The 11,612-nt window shown below is 33.3% G+C and overlaps 1 protein-coding gene across 3 annotated transcripts in view; it reads right to left on the bottom strand.

The window, feature by feature from the left end:
* Positions 1 to 11,612, bottom strand: part of LOC111053336 (E3 ubiquitin-protein ligase Nedd-4) — a 91,728-nt gene that overhangs the window by 17,911 nt on the left and 62,205 nt on the right. For all 3 annotated transcript variants that reach the window (XM_039420980.1, XM_039420981.1, XM_039420982.1), the window contains 5 exons: positions 11,116 to 11,259; positions 9,127 to 9,185; positions 8,658 to 8,723; positions 6,052 to 6,281; positions 1,568 to 1,689 (listed from right to left, as the gene is read on the bottom strand). In XM_039420980.1, the coding sequence (XP_039276914.1) occupies positions 1,568 to 1,689; positions 6,052 to 6,281; positions 8,658 to 8,723; positions 9,127 to 9,185; positions 11,116 to 11,259 (621 nt within the window). The remainder of the gene's footprint in view (positions 1 to 1,567; positions 1,690 to 6,051; positions 6,282 to 8,657; positions 8,724 to 9,126; positions 9,186 to 11,115; positions 11,260 to 11,612) is intronic.

Genomic DNA, 11,612 nt, shown 5'->3' with positions numbered 1-11,612 from the left:
TTTTTTACACCTTTTTTACATTTCTATCTATCGTTGTTTTCGATGTTTTTCTTCAGTTTTTGTTCTTTCTTTCTGAAGTTTTCTCTTTAGTGCACCACTTGAATAATTCCATCTGTTATCCATTTCAACAGTAGAAATAAAAGTAATAATACAGACACAGTATTATTTGAACTAGATCCCTAGATGACGCCTAAGTATAACGTAGGCTAAAATGAAATAAAACATGAAACTATACAGATTTTTATAAATTTCGCGACGCGTACAGGCTAGCGAAACTGCTAGATTCAAACTGACTAGTTGCCCATTGAAATTGATCAGTATTGCCACCACCGTTAAGTGTACTGTAAAATCCCTTGTTTGTTTGTTTGCATTTTCTTATCTTCTCTCGGCCGTTGAATGACTCATTTCACCGGAAATAATAACAATAGGAAAGGAGCCAACTACTGACAATTTGTATTTCATTACCTATTTTCAGATGGAGACTGATCTTTTCATATAATATACGTGATAGTAGTTTTGTAAATAGATATAATATTTAGAAATTATTTAATAATTTTACTTTTGCTACACTCTATGGTTCTTGATTTACATGAAAAAAAAATATTTTTAAACTCTTCATTTTTTCCTCACTCGTTAAGGGCCCCTTGGGGGCCCCCCGAACCGCGGGGTCCGCGGGTCCTCTATCGCCACCACTGCCATTATCATCAAACAGTAATCTATCCAAATAAATCATTCATTTATTACAAGAGCTGATAAATTTTGTTCCAAATCTCCAGTTCCTAATATTATTAGAAATCAAGTGTTTTAATCTTTGCACACACGATATTCTATTACATGAACGCCTTTCTATATTAGTGTAATAAGTTACTTGTTTACTGAAATTTTTATCAGTGATTCGTTGCTAATGAATTATAAATTGAATCCTATAACATTTATTGGTTATAATTTAAACAAAACTGTATAACTTTTCTTAAATATTTATGTATTTTTATAATTTCTCTTCTCAATAGGGCCTATGCTACTTAATGGTTTTAGTGAGCTTTTAAACAATTGTAAACTTACAAAGAAGAGCTTCAAAAGTTTTGATCAGGATCCTGTTTCATGATAATTAGTAATTCTTGTAAAACAGAACTTGATGACAGTAGTAAGAGACAGAATACAGTAGTATTATCACACAAGATACGTTAAGCACTAATCCATCACATGAACGCCTTTCTATGTTGGTCTATTGTGTTCAAAACTACTGTCAGTTATTCAAAATTTCACAAATTGTAAATATTTCTACAGAAGGTAATCAAATGCTTAAGAAGTTGTAAAATGAGAAACTGGAACCCTTTAATATTTTTCGACATGTTTCAACTAATGTCATTCTTAAGTGTTAAGTATATGTGTATGTAAATAATAATTATCTTGAGTCGATAAAAAATATAGAAAGGGAAGCCCTAAAAGAATAGCCCCAAAATGTACCATAAACAATCCCCTGACCAATGGTCATCATTTCAATTATTTAGTATTTATAATATATTGAGTATTTTATTAGTATACGAGTTTATTAGAATACACTCACCATCTAATAGTTTTCCATGATAAACTGCCATACCAGCTATTCGTCCGATGAATTTGAAATAGTTCAAATGCTCCTCATTGCACAGTCCCGAGATCGGATTAATTTGTAATGTGTAGTTGTCCCTGCAAAATACATCAACTCCATTATCCAGTGGCGGCGCTTAGGATTTGGCCCCCCCGCGAGAATTTTTGTGGGGCCCCTTTATACAGTATTTTTTTACACCTTTTTTACATTTCTATCTATCGTTGTTTTCGATGTTTTTCTTCAGTTTTTGTTCTTTCTTTCTGAAGTTTTCTCTTTAGTGCACCACTTGAATAATTCCATCTGTTATCCATTTCAACAGTAGAAATAAAAGTAATAATACAGACACAGTATTATTTGAACTAGATCCCTAGATGACGCCTAAGTATAACGTAGGCTAAAATGAAATAAAACATGAAACTATACAGATTTTTATAAATTTCGCGACGCGTACAGGCTAGCGAAACTGCTAGATTCAAACTGACTAGTTGCCCATTGAAATTGATCAGTATTGCCACCACCGTTAAGTGTACTGTAAAATCCCTTGTTTGTTTGTTTGCATTTTCTTATCTTCTCTCGGCCGTTGAATGACTCATTTCACCGGAAATAATAACAATAGGAAAGGAGCCAACTACTGACAATTTGTATTTCATTACCTATTTTCAGATGGAGACTGATCTTTTCATATAATATACGTGATAGTAGTTTTGTAAATAGATATAATATTTAGAAATTATTTAATAATTTTACTTTTGCTACACTCTATGGTTCTTGATTTACATGAAAAAAAAATATTTTTAAACTCTTCATTTTTTCCTCACTCGTTAAGGGCCCCTTGGGGGCCCCCCGAACCGCGGGGTCCGCGGGTCCTCTATCGCCACCACTGCCATTATCATCAAACAGTAATCTATCCAAATAAATCATTCATTTATTACAAGAGCTGATAAATTTTGTTCCAAATCTCCAGTTCCTAATATTATTAGAAATCAAGTGTTTTAATCTTTGCACACACGATATTCTATTACATGAACGCCTTTCTATATTAGTGTAATAAGTTACTTGTTTACTGAAATTTTTATCAGTGATTCGTTGCTAATGAATTATAAATTGAATCCTATAACATTTATTGGTTATAATTTAAACAAAACTGTATAACTTTTCTTAAATATTTATGTATTTTTATAATTTCTCTTCTCAATAGGGCCTATGCTACTTGTTTTGTGATTGTAAGATTTTGAAAACTGTATCCTTCTATATTGTCTTCTGAAACTTTTTTCCTTGTATTAAATTGTATGATGTTTTGTGAAGGAGAAAAAATGGGGTTACCTGTTGTCTCCATGAACAAATACTTTTTTTAAATCATTCATATCAATAATTATTACATTTATAACAATATTACATTTAATTCATCTCAAATATTACATTTATACAGGGTGATTCATCATTATGGTAAAATATTTCAATACGTGATAGTAGAGGTAGAAATAAGAAAAAAAGTTCATATAAACATATATCCATAAACGCTTCATTAGCGAGCTATACAGAGTGAAAGATTTCGCCCGGAATTCAGTTCCTCTGGTAAAATACACCGATGCTGAATTGTTTGGCGACTAGTTTTTGAGAAACTTATGCTGGATTCATATGGAAAGATATCTGAAAAATTGAATAAAACTAGTCTGGAAGCTGTAGTGTGAGTAGTTTTTGAGAAAAAAGTTGAAATATGCAAAAAATCTAAGTAGAAAAACACAGACTTCTACGTTTGATGCCCAATAATTTTCTTTAATGACCAGTAAACAAATAATTCCTCGCAATAAAAATTGTAGAGAATTTAATTCTGAAAAGAATGATGTAAGCTGTATAAACTAAATTTAAATAAAAGTTGGATAAAATGTATTCTTATGTTGTTAACATTACACCACAAAAATTTGCTGTTTTATGAGGAGAGAACTAATAACTCATATGTTGTAGCTGATTGCAAATAGAACATGGATTTTAATAACAGCTGTTCCAGAACAGCTGATTTATTTTGTTTTAAATAAGAAAATATTTAAAAGAAATTATCAGCTGAAAATTATTTTCAGAAATATTTTAGCTCACTGTTTAACAAAAAAAAAAAAACTGTAAGTTAGGCCTACTGTAACCGCGCTGTGTTTTTTGTTTAATCTATTAACCAGTTATTTGTAACCATTCCACTTTGCTTTTGTGTTAAGTGTTAACTTTTTAAAAAATGGCAGGTAATCTTAGACATTATTCATATTCCGAATTAGCTGGCATGCATTTAATATATGGAATGGGACACTACTGTAATAGTACTGAAGCAAGACGTTTGTATCAAGAGAACTTTCCTAACCGAGTATGTCCAAGTTCAAGGTTTTTTGCCACTATTCATCAACGTCTGTCTGAAACAGATTCTTTGATATCCAAAGAGCACATTTATGCAGGCAGACCCCGATCTACTATGACTGTTGAGTTAGAAGAACAAGTTCTTAATGAAATTTATGAACATCCAGAGAAGAGCACAAGAGAATTGTCAGTGCAGTTGAATGTCAATCAATCTATAATTTGGAGGATACTAAAATAGCAACAATTACATCCATACCACCCCCAGAAAGTTCATACTCTATTGCCACGAGACTGTATTCCCCGTGCTGGTATTTGCCGATGGTTTTTAGTAAAACTTGTTTACCCAAACTTTTTAACAACCGTTTTATTTAACGACGAGGCACACTTTACAAGAACAGCTATCGTTAACGTCCACAACCAACATATTTGGGCAGCTGAGAATCCTCATGCCATCAATCCTAATCTTCCACAACATCAGTTTTCAGTAAACATTTGGGCAGGAATCGTAGGAGATCATCTACTTCTGTTCGAGCTTCCTCGCAGGCTTAATGGCATGATCTACTAGTCTTTTGGTATAAGTTTAATGTCATTTAGATATGCTACTTTCATATAACAAAAACCTTTCATAGGAAAACCGAATATTTTATTTGCAATCAGCTACAACTTATGAGTTATTAGTTCTCTCCTCATAAAACAGCAAATTTTTGTGGTGTAATGTACTACATAAGAATACATTTTATCCAACTTTTATTTGAATTTAGTTTACACAGCTTACATCATTCTTTTCAGAATTAAATTCTCTACAATTTTTATTGCGAGGAATTATTTGTTTACTGGTCATTAAAGAAAGTTATTGGGCATCAAACGTAGAAGTCTGTGTTTTTCTACTTGGATTTTTTGCATATTTCAACTTTTTTCTCAAAAACTACTCACACTACAGCTTCCAGACTAGTTTTATTCAATTTTTCAGATATTTTTCCATATGAATCCAGCATAAATTTCTCAAAAACTAGTCACCAAACAATTCAGCATCGGTATATTTCACCAGAGGAACTGAATTCCGGGCGAAATCTTTGCACCGGGTGTACTCCATGCACAAAAGTATTTACAAGTGTAGCATTCAGTAGACAAATCAAAATTTTCTAATAGTAAACCTGTAACACCATCTAGCTTATACTTAGTGATTACATTTGTACGTTTTTCATTAAGTCTGTTCAAAAAGTTCAATAGGATGTTCCCTTTGATAGGATTTCATCACAGTTAACTCAGCAATGAGTTCAGGTACAGATCTGTTATCAGCAAAATTTTGTTTCAGTGATTTTATCAAGACTTTTATTGAAGAACAACTGTTGTTGAATGCTACTGCTTCGGCTGGTCCTTCAAGTTTGCACATAGCAGCTTTGAAAAGAATCCAGTGATTAGCTTCTTTCTCTTGAATGTTCTCAGCACAGTAGCCGATAGAAAGGTCTTCGCAAGTAGATATGAATTGATGTAACTTGTGAGAAGTACCATCGTAATGAGACGAGGTATATATCTCAAGAGTTCATGTTGAATAGGTTTAGTGATTGTTGCCATTTTTGAAATATCTGAAGTTGAAGATAAGACTGGATGCAGTTTTGAGGGTTTGATGAAGTTCTTTTGTTTGGTACTCACAACTGGTTTGGAGAGCGTACTTGGATCGTCCTGGTCCTCGTCCGTGGATGAATCCGTGTCGCTTGGTTCTCTGTTGGTTAGGGGCCGCCAGGTGTTGTTTCTCTCTGCCAGGATGGAAGGCTGTGCACTTGGTTCCAGAGTGATGAGGGTAGCCGCAGATGAGGAGTTACACTCACGTTTTGGATTCGAGACAGTTGGTCGCGAAAAAAAGTTAATTGAACTTTACCGAAACGTCTGCGGTCCCGTTAGTTCGGGCGCCAGTTAAGTAAACGGAACACTTGACATCCTTTTTAAAAAGATTTATTCAAGAAATAAACCGGCATAGTGACTGCCCAAAATACAGAAATGAGACAAAAAATCCTAATAACTAGAGCTTATATACTATTCTAAGTGCTGTATCAGCAACTATACGATAACAATGAATATAACTTATGATTATGACCAATACATGTATAAGTGTGACTCACATGGCACTATACTCGAAAAGGCCGTAGTAGGGGTTGAACATCTCCTTGGAGAGGAGGAAGAACCACTCTCTGGCGAGGCCGCCATAGTCGAGGCCAAGTTCGCCCTCGAACTCCACCCACAGCTTCGTCTTGAGCAGGTCGGTGCGCTGTGCATTGTTGATGATCCGATACGAGTCCTCTAGGATCGTCTGCCGGCTCACTTTGATCTCGAACTTGTTGGGCACGTTGTTCTGCAGAGCAAACGTCACAAACAAATCAAGTAGGTAGAGAATACTGTGTCTATTACTATAGAACTGTATTGTCATTAATTGTATCAAAATAATCACCGATATGTAAAAGAGATACAAGTTATACTTACATTGAATGTGTATATAGTGAGGTCCACGTTATAATGTCCACGTTGGAGAAAGATAGGAGAATAGTATTGCCGATTCTCTGCCTTCTATAGATGATAGCACCGGTATATTGGATTTAATATACAATATATCGTATTTTATATTTTAGGATTTTATCGGATTTTATATAGATTTAATTAGAGTAGATTTTTTGACTTTGTAAATAGATGATTCTTATCTACAATATTTAGTTATAGGATAGCTATAGGAATAATTTAATATTAGATTATACTGACATGTCACCTGTCATTCGAGTGAAACTCAAATTTTGACGTTTTTGTGATAATTGTAAATAAATAAATAAATAAATTTTGCATTGTAATATTTTCAATTATTAAAAAATAGATTTTTATAATATTATTGAGATTAAATATTTTGTTAATATTAATTATTTGTTTGCATTTTTAAAAAGGATCTAGCAATGTTGCGGAGGTAGAGAAGGATAGTGCTATCAGATTTGTCAAATGATAGACAAGGATAGCAACACCAATTTTAATCAAATACTGCTACTATAACGTGAACCTCACTAAATACAGGTGTTTAATAGCTTAATAGATTCTTGTTTTGGCCGATCGCGCCAGTTATTCCAACCTTGGACGGTAACCTTGTAGCACGATTCAAATATTTATATATTATTAAGATTTATTTAATAATTGAGTTGAGATATTTTCTTGCATATTTACCATTCATTCAAGTGGTGTACCACGATGAAATGATATTAAGCAATGCTGATTATAATCCAGACATCACTATTTCATCTAAACTTTAATTTTACAAGCTAAAATATATGTGATGATTTCTTGATCCATACCGAGCTGCTTTGTATAAACACACTTTTTTCTATGTATTTTAACACGACATGCAGTCAATTATTGAGTAAATATTAAAAACTTTTACTTACTGACTGGAGTACTTTCAATTGCTTGGCAATCATTTTCAACACTGTTTTTCAACACTGAATTGCCAAGCAATTGAAAGTACTCCAGTCAGTAAGTAAAAGTTTTTAATATTTACTCAATAATTGACTGCATGTCGTGTTAAAATACATAGAAAAAAGTGTGTTTCTAAAATATATATTGAAAGAACGACAGAAACATTTTTGTCATGATGTTTGAGCCCTCATTAACTTACATCAAAGTAGGTAGGAGGCTACCCGACAATAAATGAACAAATTATTTTTCGCCCCACTTGGATGTAATGAGCTGTTTTTCGTGCGTCATATGGAGGCCGAAGTGTTTTCTGACCAGGCCGGTAAAATCTTTACGGCCCTAGGGCTGTAAAATAACTTTGAAGTCAGCTGATTCTAATTTGATGTGAACGTGTTTACAAAATAGTTTATGGAATAGAATCAGTTTATGCTTCTAGAATATTGAATAAAGTATTCTGCAATAATATACTGTCATTTTATTTGGATGAATGAAATACAGATCAGATAATATATATTATAAACTATTCAAATTCGATTTTCAGAGTAGGATAGAACTTCTAACCTGAACTTCCGAAGTCGACGACAACAAGCATTGTTGACGTTGACATTCAGATTGGCCAAATTTCAAGTGTGCTAAAACAGCTGATCAAAAAACTATTCATCATTCGTGTTTATTATTCAATAATTATTGAAACATTTATAATAATATCAAATTATTGTCATTTGAAAGAATAAAAAAGTATAAACTCAACCTTCCACATAATTGAGCATCATCTGTTATTTAAACGAATCAGAATAAAAAATAAAAATACTTGGACAATTTCCTGATATTCAGATTACCTCAGATTTGCTAGAGCTATGACCTTCCACTTTTGCTTTCGGAAGTGCTTAATGAACAATTATTCTCATATATATATATATATATATATATATATATATATATATATATATATATATATATATATATTGTTTACTTTTTTGTGTGGCGAAAAATATCGTTCGCACCACGGGCAAAAATGTTTTTCCGGCTCTCAATCTTTTCTAGTCCTCGGCCTACGGCCTCGGACTTGAAAACCGATTTCGAGCCGGAAAAGTCTCATTTTCGGCCCTAGGTGCGAAATATACTATAATATCAGCATTTCTGTATAGTTTGTTGCTTTAGAATTAAGCTGTTTTATTTATAATAACTATGAAAGTGATTACTTCAACTCATGCTTATTGCAGACGTGAATATAATAATCTCTTGCTACATCCTTGCAAAACAGATCTTGATTCATACTTACGGGCTTTCTAAGCTGAGACTTCAGATACTCGTATTTTCGTTTGTAATCTCTAGAATATGGAACAGCCTGAAAATTATAATATACATTACAATAAGTAGTACAACTGGTGAGGTTTCTATCGGCATTTAAAACACAACCCTGTATTCTAATTCTGTAAAGAACGGTACATAGAAAACTACTCTAAAATCTTTGCCTGTAGACTACTCCAACTATTTTAATGTGTGAATAATAATGTACTGTATTGAAAGAATATTTTAGGCAACATTTTGAGAATGTATCTACCCAAAATATTGATTGCTGATATGAATGATACCAACACAAATAATACTATGATATCAGATGATAATATAGTAAGACAGATGGTTACTATTCATATAATACAGTAGAAATATTGTAGGTTATAGAATATTGCATATTATATAGTATTGAAAATCATTTTCTAGCAGAATTGTAATGTTAATGCACTTACCGGTCCAGCTATTTGTGGATTCGATAGCCTAGGATCTTCCCATTGCGTTGTTCGCGTATCTGAGTGACAAAGAGATTCACAACAAAACATTTCAATATGTAACAATAATCGACAGATTGTTGGGTTATAATACATCAACTTCAATCCATTTGTTGCACTTAAGGGCCGGTTTCCGAGCTCGGGATTCAGCCAAGTTCTAGACTTTAAACAGCTGGAGTCAGAGAATTGGATTTCCAAAACGGGGCGAAGTCGCAGTTCACTTTTAAATTAAATTTTTAAAAACTAGATAATTGAACAGAAAATAGTGTAAAGTTTCAGCTATTTTAGATTTTTAGAAATTTTCCATTTTGTCAAGGAAAAACGTTTCCAATTGTAGAAATGAGAAAATAAAAATTATCATGAAAACTACGTCTACGCCCCATATTGGAAAGCCAATTTTCTGACTCCAGCTGTTTAGAGTCTAGAACTTAGCTAAATCCCGAGCTCGGAAGCCGGCCCTTTTTAATCTGCATACCGATTAACAGTATCAACATTTTTCCATTAACTACGCAAAAGTCAATAGAACATAAGAAAATGGGCATTTGAGATTTTGAACATTTGTATTTAGAGTTGCACCTTTATATTTGCCAGGGGTGCGTAGTTTAGGCTTTGCCATTTTTCTGTTTCAATTTCAAACAAATCTGGGATACTTTTAGTTTTTGACAAAAAAATTCTGATATTCTTAATTTTTTTTTGTCTGGAAATTGCTAGAATTTTACAATCATAGCTTTGTATTTTTTATAATGTGGGAAACGGAACCTTCTTCAATAAGATTTGAAAAATTTGCTCTCGTTCAGGAAATAATATTATAAATGATTATATTATAAGCATTTGAAATTTTCAGTCCAGCTTTCATAATTTATAAATGAACAAATTTGAAAATTCCAACCACTCCGATTTGCAGCTAAAAATCTTGTCTCCACTCTCATAATCAAACACCAAAAGTCTCGAGTCCCAACTAAGAACTCGTAAGCCAGCCACTCAAGTAAAGACTCCTCCAAACCATGTGGATCTCTCACAAACCATTGGAACAACACAGCAATATCCCATAAAATCACATTTCATATTTTCAGCCTCCAGACCGGGTAAAGACCGGATCAGACTGAAGACCGATTCCTCCGCATGGAAGAGCCTTTAGACAAGAATAGCAATGCTTTAAAATCTGCTCACTGTAAATCGTCTTATGGACCCATTAGACCAGGATATTTTTTATAGGTTATCATGTGTCAGCTCTTTATATGCGATTACATGGTAAAAAGGATTTGAGGTTGTTTATCCTCTTTTCAAACATTACTTTAATTTTCTTCAAACAAGTCACAAATAGTGTATACAAATTACGATTGTTCTGAAGGTTTATCAGTGGAAAGCATCAAGTTGAATTTCATATCAGGTTTTTGTCTCATATAAGTTATATACATAGCTTTATATGCAAGTTTGTATACAGATTTTGCACAATCTGGGCCTTGCTGCATGATAGAATACAAGCTAATAGTTAAATAATTCGATATTCTGATACTCAGCTAAAAAATAAAGGTATTATTAGTTTGTATTTTATCATGGAATAGGAACCAGATCGATAATTCGTCAGAATAAATATTTCACTAATCTTACAAAACGTATAAATGGAGGTGTAATTAATTCGGCTTTACAAGAGGCCAAATATAAAATAATAAGTCAATGAAATGAAATGTTGTTTCTTTACTAAAATATATGCAGGTTCAATTTGGCTTTTACAAGAGGCCTATAGACGAATATGTCGATGAAATTTATTTTATTTCTTTACTTTACTTGTTCGTCATATAGAACTGCATCAAGGAAGCAACGCTCCTGCAGTATATGACACGTTTCTCATGACTATAATTTTCTTCAGACAAAACTAACCTAAATTTTCTGTACATTTATTGCTCGTATTTAGTTTTCGATTGAAATGATTTTTGAATTGATACTGACTGTGATCGATGAAGAATATGCGTCCGTCACTGTGCACCCTCTCCTCCCAGCCCTCCGGCAGCGGCCCCAATTCGTCCTCGCTGCCGGCTACCTTGCGGGCAGCCAACGGCGCCTGCGCCTGGTTCGGCATCGGGCTTGCTCGACCTAACAAACAAACACACTAATCAGGCAAACAAAAATAAATCAGACAATCTATGTTAATGATACAAGTGCACAAATACCATCATTGCCACACATGATGGAATTTGATCATCCAACGAGTTTGGCAAAATGTGTGTACCCATGGTGGACACAAAAATGTTTCCACCACTCTTTATCTATATTGCACTAAAAGAGAGAACTGGATTATACACGAACGGGATAAGAAATTCACGAATGACGCATCATCACGTCTTAACTACTTAATGAATTGTTCTTTCACGTGATGTGTGGTTTTTTTATCTATACTAGAAAAATATCCATGTTGTATAGGGTAGAAGTGGTAGGTTTGCATAATT

The sequence above is a fragment of the Nilaparvata lugens genome, chromosome 2 (assembly GCF_014356525.2).
Source record: "Nilaparvata lugens isolate BPH chromosome 2, ASM1435652v1, whole genome shotgun sequence".
Classification (NCBI taxonomy): Eukaryota; Metazoa; Arthropoda; class Insecta; order Hemiptera; family Delphacidae; genus Nilaparvata; species Nilaparvata lugens.
This window is presented reverse-complemented; position numbering and strand designations above follow the sequence as displayed.